Source organism: Tyto alba, unplaced genomic scaffold (genome assembly GCF_018691265.1).
Source record: "Tyto alba isolate M040663 unplaced genomic scaffold, T.alba_DEE_v4.0 Super-Scaffold_2, whole genome shotgun sequence".
Classification (NCBI taxonomy): Eukaryota; Metazoa; Chordata; class Aves; order Strigiformes; family Tytonidae; genus Tyto; species Tyto alba.
The window spans coordinates 33,504,657-33,521,268 of record NW_024881282.1 but is presented as its reverse complement, the minus strand read 5'-3'; the positions used below and the strand labels follow the sequence as shown (position 1 = coordinate 33,521,268).

The 16,612-nt window shown below is 61.9% G+C and overlaps 1 protein-coding gene across 1 annotated transcript; it reads left to right on the top strand.

Moving 5' to 3' along the window:
- Positions 1–3,151: 3,151 nt before the first annotated feature.
- NPTXR (neuronal pentraxin receptor) lies at positions 3,152–13,973 on the top strand. Its single transcript, XM_042792090.1, has 5 exons — positions 3,152–3,988; positions 10,658–10,880; positions 11,029–11,273; positions 11,584–11,763; positions 12,193–13,973. The coding sequence occupies exons 1-5, from the start codon at positions 3,371–3,373 to the stop codon at positions 12,415–12,417; spliced, it is 1,491 nt and encodes a 496-aa protein (XP_042648024.1). The 5' UTR covers positions 3,152–3,370; the 3' UTR covers positions 12,418–13,973.
- Positions 13,974–16,612: the final 2,639 nt, after the last annotated feature.

Sequence of the window (16,612 nt, the reverse complement as noted above, 5' to 3'; positions counted from 1 at the left end):
TCGCTCCATTAGTCTCTTGCTTATAGAAACACAAAAAAAAAAGTTTACAGCGAAATTTCAGGTGGGGAAGTGCTGGTGGGGGGAGATGGGAGGGGGAAAGCAGATGGGGTGTGGGTGAAGAGCAAGGCTGTCAGTACTTTTGGGTGCTGGGAAAGGGCAGCGGCTGGGCACGGCTCCCGGGCGTCACCACGGAGCTGCCTCCCACCCAACCACCCCCAGGGCTGCCCTTTGGGGTGGCGACTGGGGTCTCCCCGCTCCGGGCGAGTGCCCGAGGTGCCAGGGCTGGAGAAAGGCTGGGAAGACCCACGCCAGCCTCGGCCGGACACATCCCACGGGGTCCTGTAACCGGGGCGAGGCGACACAAGCCGCGTCTGTGGGGCTGTGAGACCTGGAAATGGAAGAAGACAGGGTTTTCCACGTTACGTGGAGGCTGCAGAGCCCCAGGTGAGATGGACCGAAGGCTCCTGGTTTAAGAAGGTCCGCGGGGAAGAGCTTCTTCCAGCTGCAGAAGAGCCTTTTTGCCCCGTGAGGGTGGCCCTGGGTGTGCCTGCGCGCTGGGCAATAGCCCCAGGGGGGGGCAAATCCCCTGCCCCAGGGACCCCCCGGTTACCCTGGCAAAGGGACCTCACACACACACACACACACCCCCACCCCACCCTGCTGGCCTGAGCACCATGAAAGGACCAGGCTTTCCCTCAAAAGGCTTGTTCCCACAGACAGGCTTGGACGGGGGGGGCAGTGCATCCACCCGGCTCAGAGCAGGGGGTGTCCTTCCCCCCCCAAGCCAGCAGCCCATCCCAAATGTCCCTCTTACCCCGTGGCCATGGCTGGGTGACCCCTTGGCCTGCCTTGCCCTGCCCACGGCCACCCCTTGGGGACAGCTGCCAGCCCCAGACACCGTTTGGGCGTTGATTAGATGGAATAAAAGCCCTTTAACCGCTCGCTCCCTATCCCCCTCTGGGCTGAATCTTTGAGCTCTTGTTAAAATCACCTTCTGTCGCCAATCCTGTTCAAAATTGGCCTCCCCAAAGCCCCCCCATTGCCTCCCCCACCCCACCGCCCGCAGGAGGGCAGGGTTTTCAGCATCATCGCATCCTCATGGAGCCGGCTGCCCACCGAGCATCTCTGAATCGTTATTCACAGGACAGAGAGGCTGTTCTGGCTACTCACCAGCCTGAGTCATCACTCCCTGTGAAAAATCTATTTTTGCTGCCTCTTTGTCTGCAGGAGAAAGCCGGGGTCCCTGCTGAGGGAGAGAGAGAGGTCAGGACCCCGGGAGCGGTGAGCCCTGCCCTGCTGTGGCACCCAGCCCTTCCACTCCCGACGTGGGTGAGTGGGTCAGGGCTGGAGTGGAGGGGCTCACCCACCCCACTCACTGCCACGGCGGCGTCACACAGAGGGATAAACCTTGCCACCGCGATCCCACAGCCTTTGGCACTAAAATCCGGATGGCCAGGCCAGTGCAAAGTCCCCAGCACAGCATCGCTCCCCCCAGCCTGGGTCCCCAAAAGCCTCGTGGAGGCATACGGCATTTTTTTTTTGCAGGGTCGCAAGTAAAGGACACCCCTCCCACCCTGACCTGCACGCTGGGGGGTAGGGTGGGCTCGCCCAGCACCCGCTTGGGTGCGTTTTGAATCTGCTCCTGTCTGGCCGCTGACAGGGGTGGGCAGGCCGCAGGCAGGGGGTGACATGGGGGGGGGGGGGGGGGGCTGCCATCCCCTGACACCGCTAGGAAGGGGCAGCTCGGAGGCCAGCGGCCTCCCTTCGTGCCACAGGGCACAAGCTTCCATTTTCTTTGCATCCTGCACCAGCGCCCGCTCGTCCCAGCGCGCCAAGCACTCCCCTGCCCCGAGCGTTCACAGGGCTCCCCCGCCGGCGCCAGGTGCCAGTCGCCGGGCTTTCTCTCTATCCACCTTCCTCCTCACGTTTCCCTTCATCTCTCCCTCTTCCTTAAAAAACCCCATCTCACCTCTCCTCCTCCTGCCCGCAGCCTCCCAGCACCGCAAGCCGGGGAGGCCTCGTGCTGGCTCCAGGGTGAGGATTTGCGGGGGCTGGGGTGCAATGTACTCTGCGTGGGGAGAGGGTGACCGTGCCGGGCTGACAGCATCCCGCTCCCCGCTCACACAAAGCCAAATCTGATGATCTTTTGTAACTCTGGCTCCCTTGCTATCCACTGAAACGGGGGGGGGGAGAAGATGTAATTTTTCCCGGTGTTTCATATCCAGCGCTGGAGCTGTTTTAAACACACATGCTGCTGCTTCCCTGCCAGCTAGGAAGGATTTCCTGCCATCGCTGAGCAGAGCTGAAAACCGATTTCGTTTGCTTCCCCTCCACTGCTCCTCTTTGCTCTGCTGGGCTGCGTAGCCGAGGCCCCGGCGTGCCTGGGGAGGGGAGAGGGCACGGCACGGCTTGTGTCGGATGGGCGCGCGCGCTGTCGGAGCAAGGAGAAGGCAGGTGTCTGAAGGGGCTTCTTTACGGGCGGTTTAGGATAAAGCAATGGTAGGGGAAGACTAAATGTAGGTACTTATTTCCCAAATGGATGGCATGGCCATGCGGGGCAGAGGGCGAAGGCACCTGGTGCCTGCTTTCTGCAACATTCGCGGCTGGGGTGGGAGAGCAGGTCAGCCACCCCGCTGCCCTCCTATAGGAAGCATTTCCAAGAGCTGGAAGGTTGCTGTTTTAATTTTTAGGAGCGAGGCAAGTAGGGAAAGGCCCACCAGCAGCCCAAAAGACCCTCCCGGGGAACACCTGAAGGCGAGGTGCTGACCCTCCGGGTAACGAGGGACCCTTTACTTCCAGCCTAAGCACCTCCCAAGGGAAAATCCTCCCTTGGGCTGTCCCGGAGGAGCATCCCCTCGCTGAAGGCTCCCGCCGGGCAGATTTCAGCCAGCCGGAGCCAAGGCTCTCCCCGTCCTCGGGTACCCCCGGGGTGGCCCCCATCTCCCCTCCCCTTCGGTTCCTCCCCATCGCCGGCGCCCCTTGCCCGCTCACCTCCCACCGCCCGGACCCCTCGCACTTGCTGCCCGGGGGGGGTGTGGGGGGTGTCCCGAAGCGGGGGGGGGGGGGTCCCAAAGCGGGGCAGGGCCGGGCGGGGTGCGGGGCCGGGGCCGGGGGCGGTGGGGGGGGTGGGGGGGGCGCGGGGGCGGCGCGGTGCGTGCGGCACCGCCCGGCAGATATAAGCGCGACGCGCCGGGGCCCCGGCGCCGGTGTCGTTCTTCCCCGCCGGCTCTCTCCGGGTTGTCCGTCCGTCCTTCCTTCCATCCGTCCGTCCGTCCGTTCGCACCCGCTTTGTTTTCTCGCCGTCCGCGGGCTCGGGCCCCCCCACGCCGCTGCCACCCTGAAGTTTCTGGCGGTGCTGCTGGCGGCGGGCATGCTGGCTTTCCTGGGGGCCATCATCTGCATCATCGCCAGCGTCCACCCGGCCGGCACCGCCGCCCCCCCCGCCGCCGCCGCCCCCCCCGCCGCCGCCGACAATGACTCGGCCGCCGCCGCCCTCCTGCCCGCCGCCGCCGACAAAGGGCTGGGGGCGCTGCACGGCCCCCCCGAGGCTCTGGCCAGCGCCGGGCCTCGCCTGCCGGGGGGGCCACCGCCGCCGCCGCTTTTCAGCCGCTTCGTCTGCACGCCGCTGAGCGCCGAGTGCCCGGCCACCGGCCCCGGCCCCGGCCCCGGCCCCGCCGCCGGCCCCGAGGAGCTGCTGGCTCTGCGGAGCGCGGCGGCTCAGCTGCGCCGCACGGCGCTGGAGCAGAAGGAGCGGATCCGAATGGACCAGGAGACCATCCGGGAGCTCACCGGCAAGCTCAGCCGCTGCGAGGGCGGCCTGCGAAACCCTGCGCCCCCCCCTCCACCCGCCGCCGCCGCTCCCCCCGCCGCGGGGCTCCGCGCCGCCCCGCGCCCCGGCACCATGGGGCACCCCCCCGCCGAACCGCCCGCCGTGCGGGAGCTGGAGGAGGCCGTCCGTGCCCTCCAGGACCGCATCGACCGGATAGAGGTGCGAGGGATGCTCCCGGAGATTTAGGGGAGATGCTCTCGGGGGGGGGGGTGGGGTGGGTGTTGGGGGGGGTTTGCTCCCACGCGTGCCGTTCCCCAAGCCTGCAGCCGCGCATACCCCAAACCAGCTTGTCCCCTTGGCGAAGGTTGTCCTTGTTTGTCCCGCTCCTCCCCGAGGTCTCGCCCCCCCCCCCCCCCCCCTCTTCCCGCTGTGCACGGTGGTCCCAAGGGGTCCGGGCTGCTCTGTTTCCCCCCACTTCGCACCCAAGTGGGGCACCTCGCTCGCCCCATCACACCCGCCAAGGCCTCCGCTGGAGCAGGTCCCTCAGCTCCAGGCCAGACCCTGCCCTTTAGCAGAAAGGTAAATCCCACCCGATGCCGTCGCGGTTATGGATGGGACGTCTCACAAAGCGAGGTGCGGTGCCCCCCTACTGCGAGCCCAGCACCCCCTCCCCGCACGGTTCATAAGAGCTGTAGAGAGAAGGGGGCGGCTGGAGCCGCTCGCCGGGCCCATCGCCGTGGTATCGGGCCGTTGGCACTTGGGATGCTGATCCCCTCCCCCGGTCCCCACCCCGTGGCAGCCATGCAGCCCATCACAGCGTGCACCTCTGTGTGGATTTATTTGGGTTGATGGGGGCTCAGCAGTCGCGCGGGCCTCGGACTTTGCAGGATATAGTTGGGGAAATACTTTAGGGACGTGAGAGCTGCCAGAAGGGAGTTGTCTGGTTTCCTTGGGTAGGGGGTGTTGCTCCAGATGTCCCATCTTTTTTGGGGGTTGTGTTGTCCCTTGAGGTCTGCTGGGAGCCAGAGCCTTCTGCAAGACCTCAACCTCCTCATCTCCCCGCTTCGTTCCCTGTTGCCCTCTCCATTCCTCCCTGGAGTGCAGAGCTGGGCAGGGGGGTGTCAGGAAGCACCCCATGGGGTCTCTCCCCCCAGCTTTGCCCTTCTTCCCCCCTCACGCCCTCACTACAGCCATGTGGGCACAGTAGCAACAGGCCACGGGTGGAAAATTCAGAGCCACTAAAGGTAATGGGCTGAGAAATGAGACTGGGAGAAATTGTGATGAATGGAGATACGAACAGAGGTTGAAAGGCAGGGAAAGGCGAGTAAACACATGCACACGTGAAGGGAAAGAGCTGGAGACTGGAGGAAGCGCCTGTGAGCTGCCAGGGTAATGCACACACATGCATGAAAACAGAGGCACACCAAGGACGCGTGGGGACCGGGGGACGTGCAGCCCAGCTGAGCCCGATGCCCAGAGCCCAGTGCAGCCAAAGTGAAGGATAGGGCCGCCCCAAAATCCCCTGCAGCCTCAAACAAACAAATTCCCGTGGGTGGAATCACACAACAGGGCTCAGAAATGCATGTGCAGACAGCAGATGTGTGCTCACCCAGAAATAGAGGGAGAAAAAAATAAACCCCTGCACACACATACATGTGCATGCACAAGGACCAGGTGATGCATGGTGGGACAGTGTCCAGCACATCAGTTTGAACCCTGGGGAGCATCGGGCCTTTAGCTGCTCTCCGTCATATTTTCTCCCTTCCCCAAGGGGCTGCATCACCCGTGAGCTGCCCCGGCCCCTCTCCTGGGGTTCCTGGTGATCGCAGGAGGTTTGGGGTGGTGGAGGGTGAAGCTCACGAGGGCTGGAGCAGGCTCTCAAGTGCACCGGGGAGCCTGAAGTGATGCTGGGGCAAGGCTTGCCCATACTGATGAGGAAGACAAGCGTCACATTGCCAAAAATGTTCCCTTTCACGCTGCTGGGGACAGCCACAGCCTGGCCAGCCGAGCCCTGGGCTCGCACCTCAGCCGTGAGGTGAGGGCTGCCTTGGCTCCCCCCCCAAGTTGCCTTTGCCCCCTCCATGTACGAGCAAACACCACAAAACTTGACAACAGGGTGCTTGCATCTCTCCAGCCCGTGCAGCTCCATCACTCAGCCCTGGGAAACTTCCTGGGGTCTTCCATGGCATGGGGGGCACCCCCAGCCCCCGCTGCTCTCCTAAAGGGAGGTGGCGATCGCCCCGGAAGGGCACCTAGATGGGGGGAGTGGTGGGGTGACTGGTAGCATGCTGGAGGCTCTGCAAAACCCCGGTGAGAAGGAATGAGGGAGAGGAAACCCCGGCAAAGCCCGGGGTGGCTTAGCCTCAGGAGAGGGATGACACAAAACGCCAAAGGCCCCCGGGGAAGGCTGCACCCCGGGGCGTTTCTCGGCGGGTTTGCTGGCAGGGATTACTGCTGGAGGCTCTGGAGCCAGGACTGTGGTGAGGGGGCTGGCAGAAGATCACTGATCTAATTTGGGTGCTCTCGGCCCTAGCTGTAAGGCATAACAAGATTTATTGATGTGCCAAAAAAACCCTGTCAAGTCATTTGATTCTTAATTTTGGCGGCACGGCAGCAGGGTTTCTGGGAGGGGGGGCCGGGGGGATGCAGGGAAGGCCCCCGCGGGCTTGCTTTTTTGACCCCTGCCATTTCACGAGGGAGAGGCAAGCACCGGCGTGGTGTTCACACGAGGGCATCTTCCCTTACCCCCTCCTAGCCTCCACCCCTCCAGGCATCGTTTGCCTTTTCCTCACGGGCAGGAGCCTGGCTGGCCTTTTTCCTCCTGGCTTTGAGGGGTCTCCCCCCCCTGCTCTCCACGTGTGCTCGCGTCCGTATGCTCGGATGCATCTCGGCGTGCAGAGCTGGGGGGCCCAGATGCTCCTTTTCCACGCTTTTAATTACTACTGCAAATGGAAACGGAATCGTTTCGGAGCAGGGAGGGAATCGCCTTGGCTGCCTGGGCTGTGCCGGGGTGCAGATGCCCCCGTCCTCCCCACCAGCCCTTGGAGGGGAGCGGGGGGGACAGCTCGATTGGGCTCTATGGGGGACCTGGCCTCGGTGGAACCGTAACAGCCTGTTTGCTCCTCAGCTGGCGTGCAGCTGTGCCGGCTGTGCCACTGTGGCTCACGACCCGGCTGCTGGCAGCAAACCCTGGGCCCTGGACACGGGAATGGGAGTGAGCTGGCTGCCTCCCTCCTGCCTCCATCTCCGGCAGAGCAGGGTTGGAGAGCCCCAAATCGTGACAGCCCCGGGCCCCGAGCAAGGTTTGAGGGGGATGGGATCAGCGGCAAGCTCTTCTCTTGCGAAGAGGAGGAGGAGGGAAAGGCTGATGCGTCCCTGCTTGCCCCCAACCATGGGCAGTGCCGCCTGGAGTTTAATGGCCCCTGAGCTCCTCCTTGGGTCCAAAAGGGTCTGAAAAGGTGGCAGGGCCCAAAAATACCCTGGTGTGGGAGGTGTGCCATCCCATGGCAGTGAAGCATCGCGTGGCAGCGGCCACGGAGGAGCTGTAGGCAGGCTGAGAGGCTGTGGCCGACACGGGGAGGGTTTGTGGGTCTGAGGAAGGGGATGGAGGCTCTGTGTGCGCACACCCAGCTCAGCATCATGATCCCTGAGATGTGCCGGGGCATTATCCCCCCACGGGCATCACCCCACGGGCCTGCCCGCCCCATCTCAGCAGCTAAGGTGGGCACTCGCGTGCCGGCAGCTGAGGGGGAGTGGCAGGGCCCAGATTTGCCGGTACATTAGTAAATGAGGCTCTGATCTCCTTACATAAATCAAAGTGCATTCGCCGACCGAGGGCTACAGCCCGAGCGAGCGCCCGCCAACGTGTAGCCCCCCCCTGCCCCCACCTCCCCCTCCCCGCCCCGCCGCCAGCCGCTGACATTTAATGTGATTAATATTACCTGGCATCTTTCAATCTTTTTTGCCGGCTCCGGTGGCCAAAACGCGTTGAGCAAGCCTCCCCCGCACCCGCTGCCCACTCCCCTGCTGCCTGCGCGGCGGCAGATGGAAAGCCGGGTGCCTGCGGAACAGCCGGGGAGAAGGCGCTTCCCCCCACCCCCCCCCCCCCAACCCGCCCCATCTCCCCTCCCCAAAGGTCACCGGTAGATAACAGCTGCACATCTAGCATTAATAATTTTGCAAATAATTTGATTCGGGAGAAAGAAGCTCAGAGATGCAGAGGATGGTTAGGGGGTGCAGCCCGGCCCGGCACCGCGGGGATCACCCAGCACATCCCGGCTGCGGGGAGCTGAGTGGGGAGGTCCAGGCTTCTGTCCGACCGTGGTCTGGCTGTGGGGATGGGGATGGTGTCTGCTGGGATGCTCCTGGGATGACGGGGTGGCCCCCAAACTCTTTCAGATGAGGGTATTGGCTGCACCCCTTGCCAGGAGGAACATGGGGTGGGCAGTGGTTCAGCCGGCTGCGTGGGTCCGGCTGTCGGTGCCCCAGAGCCGGGCTGGAGGGGCCAGGGAGAGAGGGGGATGGAGGGGGAAAAACTCAGGAAGGGGGAAGGAATTGAGCAAAAGGGGAGAGACAGCGTGTGTGTGCGCGGAGGGTAGCATCAGGAGGAGACGTTCCGAAGGCAGATAAATTAAAAAGCCATAGGGAGAAAAGTTACAGAGGGAAGAAAATAGCAGCACGAAGGAAAACAGGAGGAAGGGGGAGGTAAAAAAAAAAAAGCGCTCAGTCACTACTGAATAATGTAGGGCAGGCTATCGGGGGCTAGCAAGAGTGACAAAAGCTCCCAGCCTTTTCTTTTTTCGTCATTAACAGATGGAGCCGTGCATGAAAGCAGGAACGTAGGCTCCAAACCCGCAGCTCGAGCAATCAAAGCGTGCGGCAGACAGGAGCGTGCCAGCCTCCGCCGCAGCCAGGCGGCCCGACGGGATGAGAAAAGCTCTCGGAGCCCGCGGGATGCGGACAAAGAGGCGAAGGCGACCCCCATCCCACCTGCGCTGCCCCTGCCAACGCAGCCGGCTCCGCTTGGATACGAGCGTGGGCAGCCCTGGGTGGGAATTATCCCTGCCAGGAGGATCAGAATTAACCTTTCCACCTGCCTTTCCTTCCCTCCTGCCATCCTTTCCCTGCCTTTCAGCCGGATGCACCAGCAGGTCCCCGAGACCCATTCCCTCCACCCCCCCCCCAAAAAAATAAAAGCCTTCTCCGTGGGCTAATCCCTCCCTGGTTTATGCAGACCAAAGGCAGGGTGTCCTTTGCCGGGTGCTTTTCAGTTCCCAAAGAGGTTTTGCTGTCCATGAGAGCATCCCCAGTGCTGCTGGAGTAAGCCAGCAGCGAGAGCTGGGTTTTGGTCAGGCAGATGTCCCCTCCCCTGCACAACCTCTCTTTTCTTGCTGGGTTTTGGCCCTCCGTGTTGACTTTCCTCACAAAACCTGTGGGTTTGCCCTAGCAGACCCCACCGGAGGCTCCTCCAGAACATGGGGCGTCGCAGCTTCCCTCTTATTTGCAGCCTGAGTGTGTTGCTGTCCGATGCAGGGCTGTTTGTGCTCACACCACCACCACCTTCTCACTTTTCCTCTCTCCGCTACCTTCTCCCTGCTGTTCCCACCCACCAAGGTTGCATCCCGCCCGGCCAAATCTGGCTTTCCTCCTCCCTTCCCCTCCCCTCTGTTGTTCATGATGGATAGCAAAGGTTGGGGGCGACATCAGCAGTCATTCCCCCCCTTCATCCTTGGGTGCGTGATTAGCGGGTTCCGTCCATCCCGGAAAAGCAGGATGTAGGGAAGAAGGAAAAGCTGGAATCCACCACCATAGATGAGCGTGGTGACCACCTCCAGGCCAGCTCTGAGGCCGAGTGGGGCCTGCCCAGATCAGCAGGGAAGGCATCACCCTGTGTCCCACCAGCACAAGCCGTGAAGATGTCCAGGGCCCATGCAGACCCTTCTCGGTGCCAGAGTGGCCGTGGTGGCCCCTGCTTTGGCCTCTGCCAGACCGAAGGAAGGTCTGGCAGCACAGAGAAGGTGGTCACCGTCTTTCCAAGTACATGGCAGAGAGCCTAATGCCTCAGGGACCTGGGGAAGGGTGAGGGCTGCTATTTATGGAGAAACCTCAGGAGCGTGGCAAAGGACCACATTCTCCCCTCCAGCCTGGTTTTCTTCCATCTGGGATGAGGTCTCCCAGCGAGGTGAGATCTTTGCAAGGCGCAGCAGTAGCTGGGAGCACCTTTGCCAGGTGCCAGGTTTTGGATCAGCCAAGGGAAGAGTTTTGGTCTGGGTTTTAACCCTGATGGGACAAGACGCAAGTGATGGGTCGTGTCTCGAGGACCAGAGACACGATGGCCCTGCCACTGGCCCCACTTCTCTGTGGCATCCCGATGGCCTGGGAGAGGCTGGCTTACGCTTATGGAGAGCTACCTGCCCAACCGGGCACGCGTGCACGCACCCCTGCGTGGTGGCTGAGCTGGGCTAAGAGGATTACAGCCCCGTTCTGTGATGTTAATGTGCCGGCCGTGCTGAAACAGCCTCACAAGCAGCAGGGAGGGGAGCTCCGAGCCCCTTCCTACGTTGTCCTCTCCTTGCCCGTGGAAGCAGAGCCAAAGGATGACCTGAGTACCTGTGTGTCCCGTCCTTGCTCTGTCTCTGAAGTGGCAGAAAGTCATGAAGAGCAGCCAAGCTTCCTTTCACAGTAACAAACTCAATGGGGGGCTCTGAGAGGGGAGGTACAAAGTCAACTGAAGGCTCTTGGAGAAGACCCCACTGTGGATGTGGGGTTGTAGTTTCAGCACTCCCGCAGGCTGGGCATGTCCTTATTTAACCTCTTGCGGTGACACCGCACTGAATTTTCTCTTTTCTCCTTCCTTTCTTCCCTCGCCGGGGCTGACACCGAGTGCAGCAGGAGCTGCCAGCCCGCACCAACGGCTCGGTGCCCACCACCCCAGCGCTCGCCCGCGACGCCCTCCACACCAAGATGGAGCAGCTGGAGGAGCAGCTCCTCTCCAAGATCCTGACCTTGCAGAAGGAGCGCCAGGCTGCCAGCACCGACCGCAGCCAGCAGCAGCACGACATCGAGAAGGAGCTGAACTCCCTCCAGAACCGGGTGACGGAGCTGGAGCACGGTGAGTCCTGCCCAGCGGGGATGGAGGTGGTGCAGGGGGGGTGTGTCCCTATGCGAAGTTGCATCTCCAGGAAAACCCCGGGAAAGGCCACCCTCGTCCCAGTGATGGATGCTGACCCTCCTCTTTCCTCCCCGTCCTTGGCATGCAGGACCACCAGGCTATAGCCCTCCCGACGCCTTCAAGGTGACCATCCCGGTGCAGAACAACTACATGTACGCCCGCATGAAGAAGAGCCTGCCGGAGCTCTACGCCTTCACCATCTGTATGTGGCTGAAGTCCAAGGCCCTGGCAGGGCTCGGCACCCCTTTCTCCTACTCTGTCCCAAGCCAAGCTAATGAGATTGTGCTGCTGGAGTGGGGCACCAACCCCCTGGAGCTGCTCATCAATGACAAGGTCAGCCTTGGGACCGAGGGAGGGAAGCCACTGCCCTCATCTCCCCTGCTTCAACCCCCCCTGGGAAATGATGCTCCTGGGGGTACCGGTGTGGGGGAGCTGGGAGGAAGGGGCACAGGGTGGAGTGGGGAGGCAGGAGGATGGCTCGCCAACGTGGGTTTTGAGAAGGAGAAGCAGCACATCAGGGCGTCTGTAGAACTTGGGGTGCCACTGCTGTGGGGGTGCACCACTTGCTCTGCAAGGGGCTGGGGGGGCCCTGGCGTCCCCCGGCAGCCCCACCGAGCGCTGGGCTCTTGCTCTTCTCGCGAAGGTCGCCCAGCTGCCGCTGAGCCTGAAGGACAAGGCCTGGCACCACGTCTGCGTGGCGTGGACCACCCGGGACGGCAAGTGGTCGGCATACCAGGACGGCGAGCAGCGGGGCGCCGGCGAGAACCTGGCCTCCTGGCACGCCATCAAGCCCCAGGGTGTCATCATCCTGGGCCAGGAGCAGGTATGTGCCGGCCCGACACCGAGAGCTGCTGATTCCCATCGTTCTGGGGTGAAGCCAGCCCCGGGGAGGGGCGGGGGGCAGCCCCCAAATGGGGTGAGTGTGGGGGGCGGCGCAGGCAGGACCGCTCAGCAGGGCACGTTGGCAGCTTGGGCGAGGGGCTTTCCTTCCTGCTCCTCCGACCTCCCGGTGGGCCACGTGTGCTCCTCGTCTTCTCTTCCCTCTTCCCACCCCTCCGTCCCCCATTCACTCCCCGCTTTGTCTTCTCGTATCTCCCCCACACATCCATCCCCTCCCCTCCTTGCTTTCGGGCACCTCGCTCCGCTTTTCCCCAAACTTCTCCCTCTCCCCCTTGCCCTGTTTGCCCACTGGACGCGTGTTCCTTTCTCCCGTCCCCTTCCCTGTCCCGTCACCTCTCCCGCTCTTTCCCAGGACACGCTGGGCGGCCGCTTTGATGCCACGCAGGCCTTCGTGGGGGAGCTGGCGCAGTTCGGCGTGTGGGACCACATGCTGGCGCCGGCGGAGATCCTGGGCTTGGCCAACTGCACCTCCCACCTCCAAGGCAACGTGATCCAGTGGGACGACCAGGCAGTGGAGGTCTTCGGGGGTGCCAGCAAGGGGGGCTTCGCTGCCTGCGAGGAAGGGAGGAAGGCATGAGTGGCCCCTCACCCCCCTCCCCAGCGCCGAGGAGGCCGGTGGCAGCCCCGAAGCCGGGAGCCCCTTCCTCCCCTCCAAGACGACCGAGCCTCGCCGGCACGATGCTCGAGCCCCCTCTGTGCTGGTGTCCTGGGAGGGAGGGGGGCCCCTGGCAGCCTCCCTTTTGCCCCCACGCCGGTGGCGTGGCTTGTCCCCCCTCCCAGCACGCCTGCCCCTGGGTCTCGCCTTGCCCTGCTTTTGTTTTGGGAGGATCTCACCGTACCCACAGGTGTCTCCGGTACGGCGAGGTTCCCCGCCTTGTCAGCCCCAACAAGGAGAGGGAAGGAGACCTCCATCCACCTCAGGCACGGTTCAGCCTTGGTGGGATGCCAGCGTGCGGGCACCCCCTGAGCACATCCCCTTCCCGTATTTATTTCTACCACCTTGCTATCTAGTTTTGTAAGCCTGTACTCCAAATGAGCCCAAAGGCTCGGCCAGGAGCACCTGCCCCTCCGGCTCCATCCCCTCTTCTCCTGCCGCCCTCGTTTTTCAAGTGTGACCCAGGGAGGCCAAGGGAGGATAGTTGGGGGGGTCGGTGGGGCAGTGCTCCCCCTCTGCACTCCTTCCCCTGCCTCCACTGCCTGTCCGGGCAGGGCTGCCCGAGGGAAGTCCGGCTTTCAAGGCAGAGGGAAGCAAAGTGCCCCCCTCCCCACACCCCCCAAGCTGGGGGTGGGGGGGGCAGTCAGCCACCGAGGGAATGGGGGGAAAGGGGCAGAGCATCTCCCCATCCCTGGCCGAGTGGGAGCGACGGCAGCACTGCTGTTGAAGGCAGCAAAAGCAAGAAGAAAAGGAGCTGAAAAACGGTGGTGGCCGGAGGACCCCTGCCGTCTATGCCCTGGCCTTTTGGGCGCTGCCTTGGGTTGCTGCCCTTGCCTCCACCTGGGTCCCCTGCTTTGAGATGCTTCTGGCCAGGGACAGGGCCACCACCAGCCCTGGAACTGGGGGGCAATGGGGCAGGCAGGTATTTTCCCCGTGGAGTGCCTGAGAATATGCTGTTTCCATGCCACATGGTCACCAACGTCTCAATACGCGTGCGTGCGTGCGTGCGTGTGTGCGTGTGTGTGTGTGTGGCTGGGGGCGGGGGGTGGGGGGGAGGGTTATTTCAGGGGTCTCATGGTTGCTCAATGCGGTGTCCAGCTTCCAGTGCTCCCCCCTACCCCAAGTCCCACTTTGTGCTTTCGGCGATGGCTGCTCCCGTGCCCTGGGGGGGTGAAGTGGGCAGAGGGGACAGTCCTGCCCCCCAGCATCACCCCCCACCCCCCCCCCCCCGGCAGGGTCCCCTCCGGCAGTGGGGTGGCTCAGCCCACCAAGGGGGACACAGCGGGGACGGGGCGCAGCCCTTGTGCCAAGTGGGAGACACTGTGACCTCCATGCACCCCGCCGAGCTGCCCCCTCTTCCTCGCTCGCTCGCTTTCTCTAATGCACGTTCGTGAAAGGGGCCCCTGATGCGCGCCCGTGTTGGGACGTTTCTTTTGTAAAGCTGATTGTGAACAATAAACGTGACGTTTTCTGTTCGAGCCTCCTGTGGGGCGCGAGGTCACTGGGGGCGGGGGACGGAGGGTACCAGCCGGCCCAAGCCCAGGTGTCCGTGTCCTTCCCTGCGATGCTGAGGGTGGCATCTCAGGAGGGAGATGGCCGAGCCCGCAGCTGTTACGGCTGGCATTACAGAAATTATCATCGCATGGGGTACAGGCCGCTGCTGGGGGGTCAGGGGAAGCATCTCTCCACAGAGGAGGAACCCCCATCCTGACACTGGAGAAGCAGAAACCAGTGGAAAATCATGGCCTCCAGGTCAGACCACGATGGCAAGGAGCTCACGTCAGGTATAAATCTAATTAAGCACCAGTCGTGAGCTCCTGACGTAGCTAGGCACAAGCTGGTTCATCCTCAGCATGGCTCCTGGAGCCACCTATTCTAGAGCAACCCATGGCCAGGTCTGCACGATGCTTTTGTCCCTCAGTGGGTCTTGGGAAAGGCACAACCTCACCAATATTTGGGGAAAACAGAGCACAAAACCAGAGGACTCAGTTTCCTCCCAGGCCCTGGCACTGCTGTCGTGCCAGTGGGGTCTCCTCGCTGAGCCAGAACTGTCATCCCCCAGCTCCCATTTCTCCTTCTGGAGGGTATTTAATGCTATAAAACAGAGTCTCTGAGCTCCCACCTTCAGCCCTTCAGCACATCTTCTCAAAGTTGATGGTTTTTTTTAAGAAAAAAATAACTCTGAGTATGTACTTCAGCTGGAGCACATGCTCAAGGGCTTTGCGGAGCTGGAGGCTGACCCCCACATCAGTAACAGGAGCGGGTTCAACAAGTGACCTCTGCTTGTGTGCTCAAGTAACAGCAGCAGAATTAGGAAGGACAGCACCTTTTAGAGGAGGAAATGTCCAAAACCATTTCTGAGTTCACAAACTTAGGAGGAGGTGAAATAGGCCGGGGGGACGGGATCAGAAGAACCTTCCTATTAAAACTGCAGGAGTCTTGCAAGGGAGCTTTTAGGGCTGCTGGCCAAGGCAGAAGACATGCGGGAGGATGAACAAGGATGGAAACAGCCTGGCCGCTGGTGTAGGCTATTGGCACAAAACCCGTCTCCTTCGGAGCCCGGAAACCCAGCCCACGCCAAAATCTGTGTAAACCCTCCTCAGAAAAGCAGAAACAAAGGGGACATGAGGCAATGCTTGAGCAGGGACGTCGGTGCTGCCCGTCGCCTCCCTGCCAGACGATGCTGGTGCGATCCCAACCCAAGCTGTGTCCCCAGGACGTGTGGGTCTGTCACTTCTGGGACGGGAGAAAGTGGGGAGCCTGGCAGCACGGCTTCTGCACGGTGACCTCCTTCTCCCCCGAGAGGGTCACAGCCAGTTGGGCAGACCAGGGGGGACACAGGAAAACTTGATATAATTTACCCAGATATTTTAAAAGCTTACGGCAAACACCTCCGTATAAGGCTCTTCAGGAACTGAAGGCATTACGGAGAGATTAGAAACTGGCTGGGAGACAGAAAATCAAGAGTAGGAATAAATATTTGATTTCCATCCTGCCCTGGCTCTCTGCGGGAAGCGGCAGCTGCTTCTCACTCATCTGGGGAGGAGGAGAGCAAGACGGGACCATTTATTTTTGGTAAGCTGAGCCTTGCAATAGCTGCAAACCTGCGACAGGGCTTAAAAGGTGGAGGAGACAACAAATCAATGGCTTTGCTGGCTGGAAGGAGTAATTACAATGACTTACACATATTGCTTGCTTCTAAATTAACCAGGAGCACTCAGGAGAAGCCCTGCGTCTCTCTAAGGGCAGCCGGTTGGAAAACAACACGTTGCGTGCAGAAGAGACGAGGAACAACAAAGTCACCCTTAGTGGGGTTAAAGAAGGGAAATTTTAACGACGGTGCCGAGGAGCTTTTGCGGTTGGGGTAGGCACGTTCAGCTGGGACGCTGTGTTGTGTCCAGATACCTGAGATGGAGGGGAAAAGAAACGGAGGAAACCCAAGGGGTGGGCAGGGCAGAGGCAGGGCCACCATCGGGCTACGGGCGGTCCAGCAGGCCTGGCACAAGAGGAGATGGCGGATGTGATGGATGCCGCCTTCATGTTCTCCTCTATCTCCCCACCAAGAGGCTGTTAACACGCTTCCAGGGGAGGAAAGGGGCTGCCACTTCCCTTCCTAATCTGCAGGACTCACTGCTGCAGGGCTTTCCGCGGGCCAAGGGCTTGGCCAGGCTCACAAAGGGCTCTGTCCTCTAGTAGTGAAGAACAGATCAAACCCGGCGATGGGAAACCTTCAGGCCTGATGGCTGTTAATGATTGGGGTTTGAAAAGAAAAAGCTTCAATTCCTGATCCCCTCCAGCCCCTGCCCGGCTTTCTGGAGGGCACCACCAGCCGTGCAGGCTCTGCCTCCCCGGGGACACGGGTAGACCTCAGGCCCCTGTCCCGGGGGGGACTCCGGGGACCTCCTGCGCTCCCTGACACCTGCTGCCTCAGCTTTGGGCTCGCAGACTGTGGCTCCCTGCGGCATGTCAACCTCCCGGCCCCCTCCAACGAGGTCAAGCCAGCCTGTACTTCGTCCCTGTGGGGTGACAATTCCAAAGCCCCCATTACTCGCGCTGCCCTAGCAATGAGGGGGGGGGGGGGGGGGGGCTGCCTTAATTGCCTTCCTGCGCCTTCCCA